At 51.3% G+C, this 18,607-nt stretch overlaps 2 protein-coding genes across 8 annotated transcripts in view; one reads left to right on the forward strand and one right to left on the reverse strand.

The window, feature by feature from the left end:
* NTPCR (nucleoside-triphosphatase, cancer-related) overlaps positions 1 to 12,500 on the forward strand; it is a 30,061-nt gene extending 17,561 nt beyond the window's left edge. For 2 of the 3 annotated variants that reach the window (XM_006745094.3, XM_031041047.2), the window contains exons 4-5: positions 4,186 to 4,395; positions 11,863 to 12,500. In XM_006745094.3, the coding sequence (XP_006745157.1) occupies positions 4,186 to 4,395; positions 11,863 to 11,931 (279 nt within the window). In that variant the 3' untranslated portion in view covers positions 11,932 to 12,500. Of the gene's footprint in view, positions 1 to 4,185; positions 4,396 to 6,659; positions 7,205 to 11,862 lie in introns of those variants that run through there. The other variant, XM_081824291.1, reaches the window with a different exon arrangement.
* Positions 12,501 to 16,527: 4,027 nt separating this feature from the next.
* The window catches only part of PCNX2 (pecanex 2), a 316,535-nt gene continuing 314,455 nt past the window's right edge, over positions 16,528 to 18,607 (reverse strand). For 4 of the 5 annotated variants that reach the window (XM_081824289.1, XM_081824287.1, XM_081824288.1 and 1 more), the window contains one exon: positions 16,528 to 17,397. In XM_081824289.1, the coding sequence (XP_081680415.1) occupies positions 17,224 to 17,397 (174 nt within the window). In that variant the 3' untranslated portion in view covers positions 16,528 to 17,223. The remainder of the gene's footprint in view (positions 17,398 to 18,607) is intronic. The other variant, XM_081824290.1, reaches the window with a different exon arrangement.

Raw genomic sequence — 18,607 nt, forward strand, 5'->3', positions numbered from 1 at the left:
CATGCCTCCAGACTGCTAAGGGGATCTGAAACTTTAGACTTGGAATAAGCACACAGAGAGGTCTACCAGGAGCCCTTCACATTTAGCTCCTAACTTCAGAGGGTTGAGGAATTGTGGGCTAGTCTGTGGCCACTGTTAACCACCATTTGCCTTCCTGGCTTCCCAGAACGTGTGGGTCTGCGGAGAAGGGCCCTAGTTCTGCCGCCTGACTTCTGGCAGATGCTCCCCAGTCCTTTCCCATGACTGTTGATATCTGCTGTCCTAGACAGGCCAGCTCAGAAGCCGGTCCATGTGTCTGAGATTAAAAAAAAAAGGAGTTAAGACCACCAGAAATATTTACTAAGTAAATAATTCACAATAAGGCAGAAGCCACTTTAATTAGCTTTTTCTCAGTTTGGTATTTTGGTTAAATGAAATGGCCTATTTTATGTCTACCTTTTCTTCTATGTTCTTAAAAGTGCGTATGAAGATTAAACCACAACAAAAAAAAGTCACACAGTTTTCAGGTCTCTGGCATAATTGGAACACAGATATTTTGTTGTTCCTCTAAATCGATTTAATCTTTCCAGAAAGCAAACTAGCTGAGTGTAAGCAAAGTTATAAAATTGTTCATAGCTTCCCTTCCCACTGACTGCTCAATTTTAGGACTCTATCCCGAGGAAATCTCTTCTCCCTCAGAACAAACAGAGGAGGTAAAATATGCCTTGCCCAAAGTGTTTCTCCCTCTCTGTGACAGTGAGAGTGGATAGTCCTGTGACGTGTAGGCCTGGCTGAGGAGCAGTGAGTGACGCAGGGTAGTGTCCGCCGTCCTGCTGCCTCATGGTCCTATGCGGAGAGAGCAGGTGCAGGGGAGAGGCCACACCCCAGATCCTGTGCACACAGTGATTTTCACCTCGTGGTCCGAGGCGGCCCGAACTGCTGCCTGAGCTCCTTACTCCATACCTTCAGGTTCGGGCACTCCAGGGGCTCATTCTGACTTCCCCACAACCAGCACTGGGGAGGACTGGGGAAGTTCCTGACTGTTTTCAAACCTGGGCCCTGGTGCTGTCAGGCTGCGTCTTTACCAACTCAGAAGAGAATTTGGAACAACGTAAATACTATGTGTGCTCACTGGCTTGTTTTTTTGTTTCCTTCTAAAGTTGCTTGAATTTATATAAAAAAAACAATTTTGAATATGATAGTGGTCCTAAAAGATTTTATTTATTTATTTATTTATTCATTTGAGAGAGAGAGAGAGCATGTGCAGGAGCAGGGGAACAGCAGAGAGAGAGAGAGAGAGAGAATTGCAAGCAGATGCCCTGCTGCAAGCAGACGCCCTGCTGCACGCAGAGTCCAACTTCAGGGCTCGATCTCACGACCCTGAGATCATGGCCTGAGCCGAAATCAAGAGTTGGACGCTCAACCAAGTGAGCCACCCAGGCGCCCCAATAGTGGTTCTTTTATTATACTCTTGAATGTATGGTCATGAGTTATTTAGAAAAACCAGTCTTTACAGGCTTCTCAGTGGCTTAGCATCTGATATCTGCTTCTCACTTGAGCATCAGTAACAGATCTTTCATCAAAAATCCCAGACTTATTTTTGAGATTCCTACAGTTTCTGGATGATAAAAGTCTCTGCTTTTGTACAAGAGGATTTTAAATAAACTAACGTTTTAAAGCGAGCATTTCCGGTTGGTAGAACATAATTTATGCATGTGTGTCCAGATATCTCTGTGCAGAAGTTTAATGTTGGTGAGCTCTCATTGGTGAATGTTGTAGAGAATCCGAGGAACGGTGGTGTTGGAGCCTCGTGCTTTATGTTTATATCTACTTGTGTGTATTTACATACATGCCCACATGTATGGGCACCTAACTACCCACATACGTACACCCAAATAAATACATATACACAGCATACACACATTCTTCATATGGTTTCTCTTTGTCTGAATTAACTGCTTTCAAACTATCGTTTTGATGTGCCAGATAGAGTTTTGTTTGGCTTCTGGGTGTTTCCCTCTCAGGGAGGATGACATCCACAATTATTCCCAGTTTCTGGAGGCAGCAGAATGCTCCAAATACTCCTTAATAAGAGGTCATTGGAATGCCTTGCTCTTGTGGGATCATCTGTTTTTATGCTGATGATCTGGTACCTGATAGTTTTTTAAAATTCTCCCAAATTTGGCATTAATTTTTGAAGAAAAAATTCGGAAATGACAGCAACTGATTCCACAGATGCTCGCCTTTCCTCCTTCATCCCATCAGCAGAGGGCATTAGCTGCCTCAGCTCAATCTTGCATCACTCAGTTCCATGGGAAAGAAAAAGATGACTATGACCTTGTCCTGCCCCTGAGGGGGAAACGGGGTGTGTGCGTGTGTGTGTGCGCACGTGTACACACACACATAAATGCAACTGAAAGTTAAAAATGAAGTGCATTAGACACAGAGGATTGAGTAAATATATAGACGATCTCTTGGATGACTGCAGTGGACCCCTTCCTGGTCTTTCCGCTAGTGAAGTAGGTGGGAAAATATGTATGTGATATTAAGTCGGCCGATAATAAGAGTACCACTTACATAAAAGTTTGACAACCACTGCTTCAATGTTTCCCCCCAAGAACTGCCTCAGACTAGACCCCACAATCTCACGTTGTCTGTTCCAAAAGATGCCCAACTTGTCCCTGACCGCACACAGCAGCCTTTCGGGCACAAGCTGTGATCCTCCCAGCTTAGCATCTCTCGGCTGTCAGATCGGATGGAACCCACAGCCCTCTGTGTACCTTACAGGCTTCGGGACCCGCCCCCCAGCCCCATCCCTCCCCGGCTACCACCCGCACCCCGCCAATCACAGTCACTCTGGCTTCGGGATTCACAGTTCAAGACCAATGCAGCTGAACTCAGCCATACATTCTGAGAATGTACTGATGTGACTATTTAAGGAGTCTAAGAACTGTAGTAAAAAGTACTTTGTAAATCAGCTTTAGAGTTTTCAAAGTCCTCATTTATACAAAGATACGTAAAATGTGTTTGTCACTCAGCATTCACTGAGGAGTTCCGTGTTCTGTTGTGTTCCCGCTGTGGCAAGACCACTCAGAGTCCTATCAGCTTTCTCTGGGAAGGCTTTCCAGAGAGGGCATGGATATTAGTGATCGGTTGCTGTCTAACCAATGACCCCAGAATTGAGGAGTTTAAAACCACGGGCTTTATCTCACACAGTTTTCCTGGGTTAGGAATCCAAGAGTGGCTTCGCCGGGTGGTTTGGACTCAGGGTCGGTCATGAGGTTGCAGTCATCCGATCTCCGCCTGCCAGCTCACTGTCAAGGTTGTAGGGAGGCCTCGGTTCCCTACCACATGGACTTGGCCATCAGCTGCCTGTGCGTGCTCACAACGTGGCAGTCGCCTTCCCCGGAGCAAGCCATCTGAGAGAGAGATTGAGACCAAGCTAGACACAGCAGTCTTTTCTACCTCATCTCAGAAGGAACATACCAGCCCTTCTGCCGCATTCTGCTGATGGCAGAGACCAACCCTGGAACTGTGTAGGAGGGGTCTGAGCAAGGGTGGGAGCCCTGGGAGCTGGGAGGCACTGGGGCCTGTGGAGGCTGGCTGCCACACCTGTTCCAAGAGGGGCTCAGAAGAAAGGAAAGGGATGAAGTCGTTAGGGAGGGAATCTGCAGTTGAAACGACACAGTCCTGCTCACTTGTTTTTCTTTTAACCAAGACTCCTTTCCTTTTACTGTTCGCTTCTCTCCACCAGCCCTCATAGTGCAGATTATGAAACACTCAGGCATTTGCCTGCAGCGGTTACCTCCTCCCAGACAGGGAAGCTCCTATAACTCACAATCACACAAAAAAGAGGCCAGTATTATTAATAAGGGCTCCCAGGCTTGCTGTCTCATTTCTTTTAAACCTGAGGCATGTGGGTGCTGCTTATTTTCTGGGTGTATATAAACACAAAGCTTGGTTATTACTGGAACCATTCTAGAAGAGTGAAAATTGCCAGGAACCTGGGTCACTTGGGGAACTGAATTTTCTGGTTGCTGCAGTTTCCAAGGGAGCTCTTCCAGATCTGTTTGCCAGTGAATCGTCCCATGTAGACTGAGAGTCTCCCGCCTTCCAAAGCTTAGTTGACTTCGTTGGTGAGTGACCAGGGAGTGGGACCCTGGGGCCCTTCGCTTAACGTGACTTGGGTGTCTTCGTGATCTTCAGGCAGGTTCCAGCAGTGGCCCAGGGCAGAGAGTGTGTGTCATCGATGAGATTGGGAAGATGGAGCTCTTCAGTCAGCCTTTCATCCAGGCCGTTCGTCAGACGCTGTGCACCCCAGGAACTGTAGTCCTGGGCACGATCCCGATACCTAAGGGAAAACCGCTGGCCCTCGTGGAGGAAATCAGAAACAGAAAGGACATTCAGGTGTTCAGTGTGAGTACAGCTGGTCCCCTGTGCCTATAAAAAAGGAGCAGGTGACCTCAAACAGCGGGGTGGCTTTGAAGCGTACCTTTGCTTTGAATTACTGTTTTTCCCCCTTGGAGGCTAGATCCAGGTGAGTCTGATTTTCTAGGCGTTTATAGAACTAAGTTTTGCCTGTGCTCGGTGAAAAAACACACTTCCCTGCGGCCACGGCTTTCAGCTGCTAGGCCGGAGCCCGGGCCAATAGAACGGTGGACGAGGGTGGAGATGTCCCGCCTGCACTGGTCAGTGCCCTAGCTATCAGCCACCTGTGACTACTTCTGTTCAAATACCAGAAAAACTTCCTGTCTCCGGTCACTCTGCCCTCGCGGACAGCACAGCTGCGGAGCGTGTCAGGCAAAGTGACGTCCACGGAACAGCCGTGGGGGCATCATGCGGGGGTCCGTGAGCGGCGCAGAGCTGTAGGCGCGCCCGGACCCCACGAGTCAGACCCGGGGCCTGGGCCCAGCGGCGTGCTTTTGCGAGCTCGCAGGTGGTTGTCACGTGCTCGTCGGGGGCCTTGTGCGGTAGAGCACGGGTGCGCGAGGCCCGGCTCTGTCCTACCAGCCAGTGGCCGTGGCCGTGTGAGCGCAGGGGCCCCTAATGGCGCCACGGGCACTTCGCCCACATACATGGTTTTCTTTCCCCCTCGTCTCTCTGGGTCCTTCTCAGCTAACCGTCTCGCCCTGCGCCCCCTCTGCGTGTGTCAGTGAGGGAGCCGTGTTCCCGGCTGAGCTCTGCCCGCCCCCACCCCCACCCCCACCCCCACCCCCAGGGTAACCGCTCACAGGCCCTGCGAGGCCTCGTGACCGGGTCCGGCTGGTCCCCCACCCCGGGAGCGTACAGCGCACACTTGCCGGCTCGCCGGCCCCGTGGGACGTCCCCGTGTCGTCACCGCAGTAGCCAGGGGTACTCCGGCGGCAGTAAACCGCTGTTAGGGTTGGAGCAGCCAGACTTGGACAACTTCGTGCCTGCCTTCCTTCATTTAGTCAGTAGTCACTGAGCAGCGCCTTGTGCTAAGTCGTGATGCTGAACAAGACCGGCCAGGTCTGCGCCCTCCGAAGCGCACCGTCTAGTAGGAGCTCGGCCACAGCACGTACTGACAAGGGCCATGTGGTCGCTGGGCTGGAGGCGGGTGGGGGCAGGGAGGTCTCTCCGCGGAGCTGCCCGGTGCGCTGAGAGCCCTGCAAGGTCACGTGCTCAGTGACGTCTTCCAAGTCCGTGGGGCCCCGGTCTGCAGAGTTTCATGGTGCTCCCTCGGTCTCTTACTGTACGGGGCCTCCAGGTTAGAGTTTTGGGTTGGGATTCTAGAGTTTCTGTGGAAGTAGGGGCAGTGAATAGTGAGAGAGGGTGAAAGACCACTGGTCTTCAGGCCGGCCACTTTAAACTCCAGACACCGGCCGTCCCTGCAACCCAGTGTCCTCTCCAAGTCCTAGATGGGATTGAGAGGGCGCGGCTGGTGTGTCTAGGAGAAAACGGTGTATCTTAAGATAATACCACATTTTCTCCTCGCTGAGACTGGAAATTATTCTCCGGGCAAGGTAAGCATTACTCCTAATGATGTGTAAATAAATTGATTAGCTTTGGGTTAATTATGTAAGAGATAGGGGCTCACGTACCCCGTTATTCTTGTCTTTCCTGTGTTCCTTTAGGGCTTGTGTGAGCTTTCTGTTCCCGTTTTACACATGAAGAATCTCATTTTCCTTACCTGCAAATTTAGGGGTTGGATTAGATATTTCCTGGTCCTTTCCCTTTCTCAGATGCAGTGAAGTTCTCTGAACCCCTGTTTGAGAGCATCCTGTGCATCCAGCACTTAGTCCAGAGGCACACGTGAAGCATGTTCCCTCCTCTGGAGAAAAGTAGGTGATGTGACAGTCAAAATCTGGAGGCAGAGAAGGGAGAGAATTCTGTAGGGAGAGATGGCCCGAAGGACGTGGTTCTTGGGTGGGTTTTGAAGGAGGAAGTGGAGAAAAGAAGGAAGAACATTCCAGGTGAGGAAATAATTTATGTAAAGTGGGGAAGGCCGCCTCCCCTTGTGGCAACTGAGCATGTTAGGACAGGGAGGTGGGACTGAACTCATGGGGGAAAAAGGATTCCACTGAGTTACTCCTGTTACCTAGACTTATTCTTAATAGCATCACGTAAACAGAGCATTGCTTTTTAGGACAAAAACCTCAGAACGCTTCCTGTTCTAGATAAGATGGAATAGATACACTTCTCCCTATTCCTCCTATTAGGTATAGCTGAAAACCTTGGACATTACATATAAAACAAACATAAGGAGGCCTGAAGGGTGGAAAGAAGGCAGCACACCGGCTCGGAGGCTCAGCCAGGGGACAACACAACAGACACAACTGAAAATCTCTTGTCCTACCAGGAACCAGGAGAAGCAACTTAATTGAAACAAACATCAACATGTGCCAACAGCAAGATGACGGATATGTTGGAATTATAGGGCAGAGACTTTAAAACAGCTGTGACGAAAATGCTTCAGTGATCAATTGCAAACACACTGGAAACAAATGAAAAATAGAGTGTCCATTTTAGCAAAGATATGGAAGATATAAAGAAGAATCAAACAAAAATTTTAGAACTGTAACATATAATAACTGAATGAGAAAGTCTCTGGAAGGAGTCCCCAGGAGAATGGAGACAACAAAGGAAAGAATCGGTAAACTTGAAGGTAGAACAATAGAAATTGCCCAACAGAAAGCAGACTTTGGGGGGCGGGGTGGACAGAGCTCAGGGACTTGCGGTACTATAATAAAAGATCTAACATTCATGTCATTGGAGGATGGTCTTGGTAATTTAGAAACTTCTATCATGGTGCGGGTATGAGTATTGACAGTCACATTCCTGAAAATTTTTCTCTTTCGAAAGTTTGGTTAATTTTTTTTGTCATGTCTTGTAGAATTTACTGGTCACTACGTGTGGCTGCTGAAAAATGTTTTCAATTTATTTCACATTTGCTTGTTTGAGCGTAATATGTTTAATGCTGTAGAGGCAAGAGATAAAGACCTTCATGGATCAAGATTACTAGAAAGAGCTGTGTGCACTGTTTCCCTGGTTCTGTAGCAACATGAAGAAAATATCCCTGCTGGTCACTTCCTACCTCACGCATGCGCGCGTGCGCACATGAACACACGTACATACGAGTTTCGTGGTCATAGTGGCATTTAGAAAGCATATTTCATTTGATTTCCTTTGAAATATCTGCTTGATGGGAATGCTGGTGAATGTTATCTGCCGAGGGCACAGAAGAGACAGCTGGAGACTGGAGTGTTGACTTCAATGCCAGTGTGGCCACCAGGCACTGAGCACCTGGACTGAGGTGCTGTGCTCAGTCCTGTAGATCACCAGGGCATGTAGACGTCACAGTACCTGCTGAGCTATATCATGTCATCTTCATTTTATCAGTGAGAGGCTGCATAGCGTATCCAGGGTCGTCGGCCAGGAGGTGTCACGGCTAGGTTTCAAACTTCCAACTGTCTGCCTACGAAGCCTGAGCGTTAGCACAATCCTGCTGTACAGTTTCCTTCGGTGATAGGGATGATTCAGATGATTTTGTGAACAAAAATCTCAGATTCCTAGAAATTATTTGGTTTTTCTACTTTATGTAATGTTACTATAACTAAAATCTACTCCACTGTCCTGAATTCAGAGTCCTTTATACTTGTTTTTTTTTTCCAAAAAGCAGTTTTTATGCTTTCAATTTTTGTGCATTGCAAGATCACAAGAGTAACAGGAGCTAGGTCCCGATTTCCTTCCAGTTTGGGAATTCTTAGACCTCTGCTTACTCATTCCTGCCATGGGTTTTTTCATCAAGCAGGGCATAAAGCATTTTTATCTCACCAGGAATTTGATGCTGTCCTCTGGGTCCCTGGACTCCTGTAGATACAGGAGTGAGAGAAGGTCTGTTAAGCGCTGGTTCGAAAGCCAGTAGGCAGGATGTTTCTAGAAACTGACAAGCAAGCTGATCCTAAAATTCATGTGGAGATGCAAAGGACCCAACTGAAACAATCTTGGGAAAGAACAGTGTTGGAAGACTCCTACCTACTTCCCGACTTCAGAACTCACTACAAAGCTACAGTGGTCGAGACTGCATAGTACTGGCCGAAGGCTAGACACAGATCAGTGGAAAAGAACTGAAAGTCCCGAAATAAACCCTTACATCTAAGATCAGTTGATTTTCGACAAGTGTGCCAGGACAACTTAATGAGGAAAGAATCGTTTTTTAGTAAATGGTGTTGGGAAACTGGGTATCGATATGCAAAAGAGGGAAGCTGGACCCTTACATTGTTCATATACCAGAATTAACTCAAAGTAGATCCTAGGCCTAAATTTAAGAGCTAAACGCTACAGCTCCTTTTTTTTTTTTTTTTTTTTAATCTCTTTGAGAGAGACAGAGAGCGTGTGTGTGCAGGGAGGGGCAAAGGGAGAGAAGCAGACTCCGCTAAACTCTACAGCTCTTAGAAGAAAATACAGGAGTAAATCTTTGTAAACTTGGGTCAGGCAAAGTCTTACTTGATACAACACGAAAGTAATTCTTGGTTTGGAAACTTTAACCTTCACGGAAAAAATAGAGCTAGAGGGATTGGATTCAGGAATAATCCTATTTTTAGGTTCAATAAAATAAAGACACAACATGAAACAGGTTAGTAATAACTTTTGATATGTGTTAACTTATAACGAGCATTGTCCAATTTCTTTCCGTAATCCAGTGCTTATTAGGAACTTGTCAGGGTCCTTCTCACAGTTTCAAGGAAAATATGTGGTTTCGTTTTGCTTTCTTGCATGTAGTATGTCTAGGCCCTTAGGGGCATTTTTTCCTGCCTGTTCCTGTGTCCAGATAGTCACAGCTTCCCTGATGTCCTGGTGCCCGGGTTGTTGACTGGGACCTCTCAGGCCCTCCCGTGGCCTCTGCAGGCAGCACAGAGCAAGTTGGATGCTTGAGATGGTCAGCGTCTTCATAATCTTTTACCACTCAGCTATATTTCAAAGACCCTCCTCAGCTTAGAATTCAATAAACATTTACTGGGCACCGCCTGTGTACCAGACACAGGGTGAATGAGATGCCCCGATCCCCATGGAAGTCAGGGTCTAAGTGTCACCAAGTCACCAAGGGCCAGGCAGGGGCTCAGCTTTCACTGGGCTTCCCGTCTTTCTCTGGAGGCCGCAGTGCAGAGCGGAGGGTGGACCAGCTTCCTTCCCGCAGTCCTCCTTACCTTGTTCAGTCCTCCTTGCCTTGTTTGCTTCTGCATCTGGAGCCCTCGCCTGGCCAGCCTCTCGGGAAGGACTTTTTGCAAAATCAAATCCTGGTGGTTGACTACAAGACGGGGCTTGTGTATGCCGGGAAAGGCCCCCGAGGGGGACAGGTGATGCTCTCCTCGCTCTCGCATTTGAGCTTGGCTTCGGTTTACAGGGAGCGTCATGATGAACGCCGTCGACAGTTTCACATAGACCTCTTACTGCGTAATTCTCAGAAATCATCTTAGGGAAATCAAAGGGGGGGGTAGCCAAATATTAATGTAGTTCCGCATTAATTTTTTTTTAAAAGATTTTATTTATTTGACACAGAGAGACACAGCGAGAGAGGGAACACAAGCAGGGGGAGTGGGAGAGGGAGAAGCAGGCTCCCCGCCGAGCAGGGAGCCCGATGCGGGGCTTGATCCCAGGACCCTGGGACCATGACCTGAGCCGAAGGCAGTCGCTTAATGACTGAGCCACCCAGGCGCCCCGCTTTCATTAATTTTTAACATGAAAACATTCCAAGATGTATCTTTTCCAGGTGTTATTTTTCCTGTGGAAGCAAGGCTTGGCGAGCGCCTCAGCGTGTGGGATGTCCTGCCGCTGCCCTGGGCACCCTTAGCTCCCAGCGGCGGGTGGGGGGCTCCCTCCCAGCGGGTGGGAGAGAGGAGGCGTGTCTCGCTCGTAGGCTGGGTCCTGAGAGCAGGGCTGCCCCACAATCGTCACGGTGCCGCTGGAGAGGACAGGGCGTTTCCCAGGGACACGGGATGGTGCCAGCATGTAAGCGCTCCTCGGGGCTCCTTTCAGTGAGCTCTGCAGCCCCGCGCCTGTGAAATCCGGCTCCTCCACCAGCTCCTCCTTCATAAATGTGACCGTTCCGGAGGAAGTGGCCCCAGACGCCTCTCATCTGGGAATCCCCCATTCGAGGCACACAGTAAACTCACAGACCCTGAGGGCGGAGCCTGGTGTCATTCCTGGTGAGGTCAGGGGGCAGGAAAGGGAACGAGTGGCCCCAGTGGCCCGCCTGCACTCTGCTCCTAAAGGCATGAGACCCCTGTTGCTGTCGCCCGCCTGCCTCCCGCTCTCCCTTCCCATCAGCGCACTTCCTTGAAAGCAAACAGCAGAAAGGGACTTGGGCTAAGTTGAGCACGCACAGCAACAAAGAGCCTTGCCGGGCTGTGCGGCGGTTTCTCATCAAGCTGGAGGCGAAGCTGATGGTCCTAGTGTCGGTGGGACCAGAGCTACTGGGGAGCGACGGCGAGGACAGGTGCACCACATCCTTGGACAGATGGGAGGGGGGCCCAGCCGTTGGCTGCTCAGCTCACTCCTTTCAGGATTCAGGTGCTCTGGATCTTCAGGGCCCAGCCTGCAGTCCCGGACCCAGAGCTAGTTTCCTAGACTCTCGTCTCCCAGAGGGAGGTCAGAGCGCTCTTGGAGGGAGGGCGAGTGGATGTGGGGGAGCCGGGGGGGCGAAGCCCACTATGCATCTCCTCATCAGACGTTCGCCTGGCACACGGGTGGGCAGACAGGCCCATCTGTCCTCTCAGGATCCACCGGCACTGACCACTGGCTTTGTAGATGCACTCACTTCATCTTTGCAGGATTCTTTGCTTGGGTCCTTCTCAGGCATAACCGGTGTGGAAGCCTTTCCTCACCCCGGCCCGCCCCGCCCCGGCTCCTTTGCGCCTCCGCAGACTTTCTCTCCCGGACCCTTGACCATCGGTGTTCTCACTGGCCTTGTCTGTCCCTCTGTTCTGCTCTGCAGGCTCCTTATGGAGTCCTCCCTCTGTCCCCGGCACCTTGCTCAGTTTCTGGTTGACACCCCATCAATGTTGAATGGGTGAATGTTGGGGAGGCCCAGCAGGAAGGCCCTGCCCTTACTTGGGGGACCGCCCACCATCCAAAGCCCCGGGTGGCGTCTGAACGCTTCCCTTGTACTCGTAAAGAAAAATAAAAACGGATCACCGGGTAAAGTTTCCACAGTCCAAGCTGTCCCTTTGCAGAAGCTGGGGCTGGGATCCCACTGGACCTGGCCTGCCTGCAGCGTACCCGCGAGCTGGGCTTCCTCCCTCAGTCCCGAAACCTGCCTCCCCTTCTCTGGGCCTTCAGGGCTCTTCCCGGAGAATACTGCCTAGCAGAGGATTGAGGAAAAGGAAAAGACTCTGAAGCCTGCTCTCTTGCTTCTCCCCACAGGTCACCAAGGAAAACAGAAACCACCTTTTGCCAGATATTGTGACGTGTGTGCAGAGCGGCTGGAAGTGAAGACCGTTCGAGCCCCTGCGGTGTGCGCTTGAAGAAATGTGCTGCTTCGCGCCGAGCCTGATCAGTGCCCCGCCTGTCAAGGATTTATGCCTTCGGGCTTACGAAACCTGATGGGCTTTTCCAGAGAAAGCCCGACAGCTGTTCTCCATGAAATGTTTAAAAGATCAAATTAGCCTGAAGGCTGGATTGGCGCGACAAGATGAACAATCCGCTGTGGCTTATTTATGCCGAGAGGTTTTTGTTTATTTCCTCTTGCAGTTGTGCGTATGATTTCGGTAAATTATGAAATGAGAAATGGTTTTCAAGAGTATTAGATGGAACTTGCCCCCATCGAAGTTAATACGTGTGTTCCAGGGAAGGGGGAGAAGGGCGTTCGCTACCTAATCAATTTTGCGTGTTATGAAAATTAACCCCCTCTCCAGGTGCTTCAGTTCACGGGGATATGAGTTACTCGGTTTTTTGAAAATGGTTACTTCAGAAAAAAGCCATTTAAGTCCTCCCCAGCCATCTCATTGTTTATTTGATTGCTTATTGCTTAATAAAAAGAAACTAAATGCTGTGGTTGCAAACACGTGAGCCCTGTGTGCTTTTCGGTCATTTTGGGGGAAGATCTATGAATTTCCAGGGTATTTTAGCAACGAGCCTTAGCTCCAAACCCAGCTGGCATTCATGCCAGGCATGCCCCCTTCTGTCCCCGAGGCCCAGTCTAGGCGTGTGGAGCCTAGACTAGGGTGTCCCATGAGCCAGGCGCTGGGCGCACTGCCCGGGAATCACTTGCGTCTCAGAGCCAGGATGGCGGTCGGGAGCCCGGGACGGGCTCCTTTGGTCCGTCGTTCCCCCAAGGGAACCTCCTGAAGCTTGGTGTGGATTTGCTAAGCCTTTGAGGGGTCACATCTGAAGGGCCTCCTAGATGATGAACTAATCTCATACGAAGGGTGCCTGGTCCAGTGTGGGGAAGGGGGCATCCCCTGTGCCCCTGTCCCCGCCCGGGTGGGTTGTTCAGGGAGACCGAGCTCATGATGTCCGACGGGCTGGTGTGACTTCTGCAGGCTCCCTGGGACCGAAGGAGCACTGCCTGCAGGTGTGGTCTGGGAGCCCGGCCCCTGCATCAAACCTACTCTCGTCCAAAGAGGAGCCCCTCTCGGCCTCAGGTGACCTGAGAAAGGGGACAGGCCGGGGGGAAGTGTCGCCTGTGTGCCCCTGAAGACAGAGCTAGCCTCAGGCCTCAGCTGCTCTGCCCTGGCTGAAGGGAGCCCCTTGGATGGCGCCGTTACTGGCCTCCAGCGGCGCAGGCTCCTGGCAGCCATCCGCTGAGCGGGACAGATTCGGGGCGGCCCCCACCGTGCACGCGGCCCTGCGAGCTTCTGCGTGCTCGCTCTCTAATGGTAAAGAAACATGTGCTTTTAGTGGCAGATAGAGTTTGAACCAAGTCCCTGTGGCTCCAAAGCCCTTGCTCTTTCTACTTCTCCCATTGTGTTGATGCTTTCTGTCCTTTTCAACGCATGTGCCCCCAGATCTCAGCGTTGACATTTAGCTGCGATAAACCGAAGCAGCTATTAGCTGGAAAAGCATGGAGTGTTCGCTATGGCAGGGTCCTTAAATTATTACTGTATTACTTGGTCAAACGGGATGATCAGGGGCATGTATGAAGGTATCCGATGCCATCCCTCTATTTTAAGAAATGACGTCTACTAAAGGATAATGTTATGGTCTGAATGTTTGTGTCCCCCACAAATTCAAATGTTGAACTCTGACCCCCGGTGTGATGGTGTTAGGTGGGGCCTTTGGGAGGGGATGCGGTCATGAGGGTGGAGCCCTCAGGAATGGAATCACTGCCCTTATGGAAAAAACCCCAGAGGGCTCTCTCCCCTCGGCCCTGTGAGGTCATGGCAGGAAGATGGGGGGGGGGGGGGTCGGTGAACCCGGAAGCAGGCCCTCACCAGACACCGAATCTGCTGGCGCCTTGATCTTGGGCTTCCCAGCCTCCAGAACCATGAGAAGTAAGTGCTGTTTAAGCCCCCTCGTCTGTGGTATGAAATAGGATGAATTCACAAATAACTCTGACTCAGGGCCTCAGAAAGGATGGGCTTTCTGGTGAGGTTTAAAGGAGGAAGAGGCGGAGCACCGTTTGAGGCCCGCCTCCCGAGCCAGGCCAGGACCAGAGGAGGAGCCGAGCGCATATCCAACCATCCCTGCCGGAGCCGCTCCCTGAGGTGAGGTGCTCTCGGAGAGGAAGGGGTGTGGTGGCAAGGACAGGCTGACGTCAGCAGTTCTCATTTATTCCTGAGTTTGAAATGCCTACTCTCCAAGCAAACCCAGACACTTAGCAGACAGTTGGGTCCGAGGCCAACTGGAAGGAAGAATTCACTTTGGAAAGCGCGAAATGGACATAATGCACTGCTGTATGACGAACTTAAGCTGGAATAACATGGCTGGATGGGACAGAGCAGAACTGATTTGGAGAATGAGTTTACGAGATCCTTCCTCTTCCCCCGGAGCGGACTGTACCACCAGCCACTTACCACACACGTTTAAAAAACGATTTCTTTTTACCTCTGAATAAGCACAAGTGCAGAGATGGACAAGTTTTCAAATGCAAAGACTGTCATCTGAGTGTCATGGCTGATGTACATGGCTCACTCCATTCCCAGTCCTCAAGTCATCAAGCGCAAGGTGGGGGGCGACGGTGGCCCAGAAAACGTGGAATGGGCCTTTTTCCTCTTTCTCTTCCTGTCTGTCTCGGAGTTCATGAGGGTTGTGTCTGGGAAGATCGCACACGCGTGCGTGCATGCACGTTGGTGTCAGGTGCCATGTCCCTGGAGCATAATGACTTGGACAAAACCCGCAGGCAGTGGAGAAGGCCTAAGGGGCTGAGTATACAGGGTCTTCGCATTGCACACTTTACGGGCAAGGAGAAGCTGGAGCATCAAGTGATTTTAGAAAACTACTTGCCAAACAGATGGTCTCAGCACCCAGTGCAAAATTTAGAATCAATAATGCCAGATTAGCCCCATGATTTATATAAAACCAAGCACTACAGTTTTTAGATCATTTCTAGAGGAGAAACAATTTCGTTCAGTGTCCAAATGCATAAAATAACCCTGCGGTTATATGCTGCAGCACGTTTAAATCGCCCCAGCAGGAGGTGTCACCTTAGGAATATTTCTTTTAAATGGGGGCGAATCCAGTCTTTTGCAAGGAACACCCTGATAAACAGCTGCCTGGCTGAAGATCAGATTAACAAGCTCGTGTGTGTGTGTGTGTGTGTGTGTATTAGGGCACCTGGGTGGTTCAGTCGGTTAAATGTCCCAACTCTTGGTTTCGAATTGAGTCATGATCTTGTGGTCGTGGGATGGAGCCCCGAGTCAGGCTTCAGATTCTCTCCCTTCCCCTCTGCACCACCCCCACCACCCGCGCATGTGTCCTCTCAAAATAAAAACAAACAGGCTCACGTGTTGTAAATATAAGGTTCTTTACCACAATGTAGAGAAAAAGCGTGACTGCATTGCTGACAGGCATGCGGGTCCAGAAGTGCATCCAACCCCATCTTTCCCTTTGGGGGCACACACACCCGTGCACGTGTGTGTGTGTGTGTGTGTGTGTACGCACTCCCAGCATGCACACCCAAGACGGTTTTACTCTCTCAGACAGTGCAGACTTGTATTCGGATCGGAGGACTTGGGCCTTACTGTTGTTGACAAACCATGACCATCCTTGTCTGCTTCCTTTGCACCGAGATGACCCGGATAAGCCATCGGGTCATTGATTAGAGAAGCAGCTCAGGAATCTTGAGCGGAGTGACATGCATCCAGAGCACTTTGGCTTCTCATCTGCATTACTGTTTCTCGACCTATTGGTTTTCCAGCTCTGTCAGGAGATCCATTTTCTGTGGAACGCAGTGGCTTTCTGGGTTTCTTACCTCTGGGTGCCCAAGAGGGTGGTCAGCCCGAAACAGGCTGACTTAATTCAAGGAGATACCCTTTGTGGGGAGGTCACGCTCACAGCTCAGGGCCGGTCCTTAGGGCTTGGCTATAAAGTTGCCCAAGAGGATTTCAGGGACTGCCAGCCAAGTTTGGTTTGGCCAACTTAGAGAACTGCCATGAGGTTCTCTCAGCTTCTCATTAGACAGACACCTGCATTTAAATCAATAATAACCAACTTTGCATCTCCAGGGATGGCTGATTTGAGAATGATGCACAGTGTCTCTGATTACAGAGCCCACCTATTATTATTAATTGGCAATCCTTACTTTGAAAAAAATTACCATCTGCTTCCAGGGGGAAAGAAATTCTTGGCTGTGCCCTCCCCTAGCCCCCACACTTCAAATCCTAGATACCTTGAAGAAAGTCGTGGGACTATCCCCAAAATGACTTACTTCTAGCTATTGTCTTTCCAGAAGGGATGGTTCACCAGGTCAGTGATGCTCTTCTTCATAGACTGTGTTTCAGGACCCCTTCACCCTCCCGTACATCCACAAGAAGTCAGGTTTCTGCTTTCCCCAGTGACAGGCTTCACTTGGGGAAGGTCCCAGAATTTGCCCAAACGCCATTCTCACAGTAAAGGATACCCCAGAACTCACACAACCGGACACAGCCATAACTGTAAACATTTTAATTCCCAAAACAAAGGTGTGTGCGAGTGTTCTATGACACGGGAAGGATGGCTTGGCTCGGAAAACAAGCGAACATTCCTGCGAGTGGACAGGAGCGCCGGGCGAGACCGGCCTGACTCATGGGGAGCGTCACGTGAGTCCGGATGGCTTTCCACGCTCCCACAGGACTCGATGTCTACACTCGGGTCACTAGTAGAGTGTAGACATGACTGCATGCACTACCACGTTTCAGTAAAGCTGCCGTTGGCTTATACTTAACATCTGCATAAATGTGCTAGAAGAGGTGAGGTTTTCTTTAGGCGGCGATGGAACCCTACTGCGTCTTGAACGTGGTTTACGGGAGTGTCCAAAATGCCAATCGGTTAACATGCAGTGGTCTTATTTTCTTCAGGGCGGGAAAGAGGGACTTAGGCGCTCTATTTACTCTAGCTGTTTTAAGCTATTACCTGGCTTTTGTTAGAATTTTCAAATTCTGGAAGTTGTGCGTGCCACGCCCGGGAGCTCCGGGGGTGGGGGGGGCAGCTTGGAGCAGCGTCGGGGGGGCGGGGAGGGGAGGGAGGTGTGCTGTCACGTGTTTCATCGCCATGGGAGACGTCCTTCGAGAACCTGAGGTAGCGTCCCTCGGGTTGCTAGAGCGGCTCTCACGGCTGCAGAGCAGGGCCCCCCTCCAGCCCCTGCCCCTACTGCTCATCCGAAGCACTCTGCTGGGAGGCCGTGTCGTCCAGGCCCATGTCCTCCTGGCTGGCTCTCCTGCACAGCAGTGCCCCGTTCTCTGCCACGGGCCCAGCCGGACGGCGGTCGCGACGCTGCCCCTGCTCGGTGGCCTCGGTGGGTTCACACGGCTCAGAGAAGTGCTTGAGAGAGAGAGAAGCAGGGAGCCTCAGCAAACATGTAAGGCCGCTTCTGACCACCAGCGGCCGCTGCGGGGGTGGCCTACCCCGCCCGCCCGTGTGGCAGGGGGTCTGAGGGCGGTGTGGGGGCCCGCGGGGCTGGCCCCCGCCGAAAGCATGGAGGCCCCGGGTGTACCGTGCCAGGGTGGGTTGGGGGCTCTGAACCCGGGGACCTTCCCCCAGGTGATGGACATGCCCTCGGGTAAGAGGTCACTGTGTGCCTGCACGTCCTGGGGTCCGGCCAGTGCCCCCCAAACACACGGACGCATTGCCCCCTGGCGGAAACCCTAAGTCCGGCAGGTTGGTGCCCCAACAGTAATCCCGGTGCTCAGAGTGCCAGGGACCCTATTGTCCTGCGGGAACTTGCCAGAATCCCAGACGCACACCCACAGACGGTATCTTAAACAGACTGGCGGGGGCGGGGGGAGGACGAGAAATGTGTGTGATTTTGTGCATTTTTTTCTGAGGAAATGGAAACACAGAGGGAAGTTTGTTTAGACGTGTAGTTACCTAATTAACCTAGCTAAAGCTCCTGAGGGCAGCAGCCTGCTTGCCCTTGGCCCCTGCCTGTGGAGCTTCCCCCAGGGGTGTGGCCCCCATCCTCCACCTCCAAGTAACCCACCCCGAACCGAAGCCGGGCAGGCGGTGACCCTCGTGCTCTGCAAAGAGCGTCAGCCTCTGGCTGGAGAAAGTGTGAGCCTGCAGAAGGGGCACGCGACACCTCCGGTGTGACACTCATGTATGCCCGGTGCCTCCCGGTCTCTCCCTCCCGACCGAAGGGAAGGGCCGGGGGTCTCTTTACTTCCTTCTTTCCTTCCTCTCTGACGAAGCTCAAGTGTGACCCAACATCAGCTGGCACGGAGCTCTGCATAAGTCACCGTGTAGTTAGGGGAAGGCCTTCCACCTGTCTCTTTCTGAGGTTCACATACACACAAGCGGGAGGACCCCCGGCAGTTGGAAATCTGGCGCTAGGAATCTGTGAGCATCTAACTCCAGTGCTGGCGTGAGTCCTCTCCTGTCCCTCAGGCCAGGGTGATGTGAAAAGAGCATGAAGCAGAACAGGCTCCTGCTCTGTGGATCTGCAGAGAACATTCCCGCTCCCCTCCCCGGTTCAGGGCTCGGGGTAGCAGTTCTGCTGAGCGTGGGCATCGGGCACCCGTCAGTACCGCCCACT

The sequence above is a fragment of the Leptonychotes weddellii genome, chromosome 6 (assembly GCF_054177405.1).
Source record: "Leptonychotes weddellii isolate Sample4059 chromosome 6, ASM5417740v2, whole genome shotgun sequence".
In the NCBI taxonomy this organism is placed as follows: Eukaryota; Metazoa; Chordata; class Mammalia; order Carnivora; family Phocidae; genus Leptonychotes; species Leptonychotes weddellii.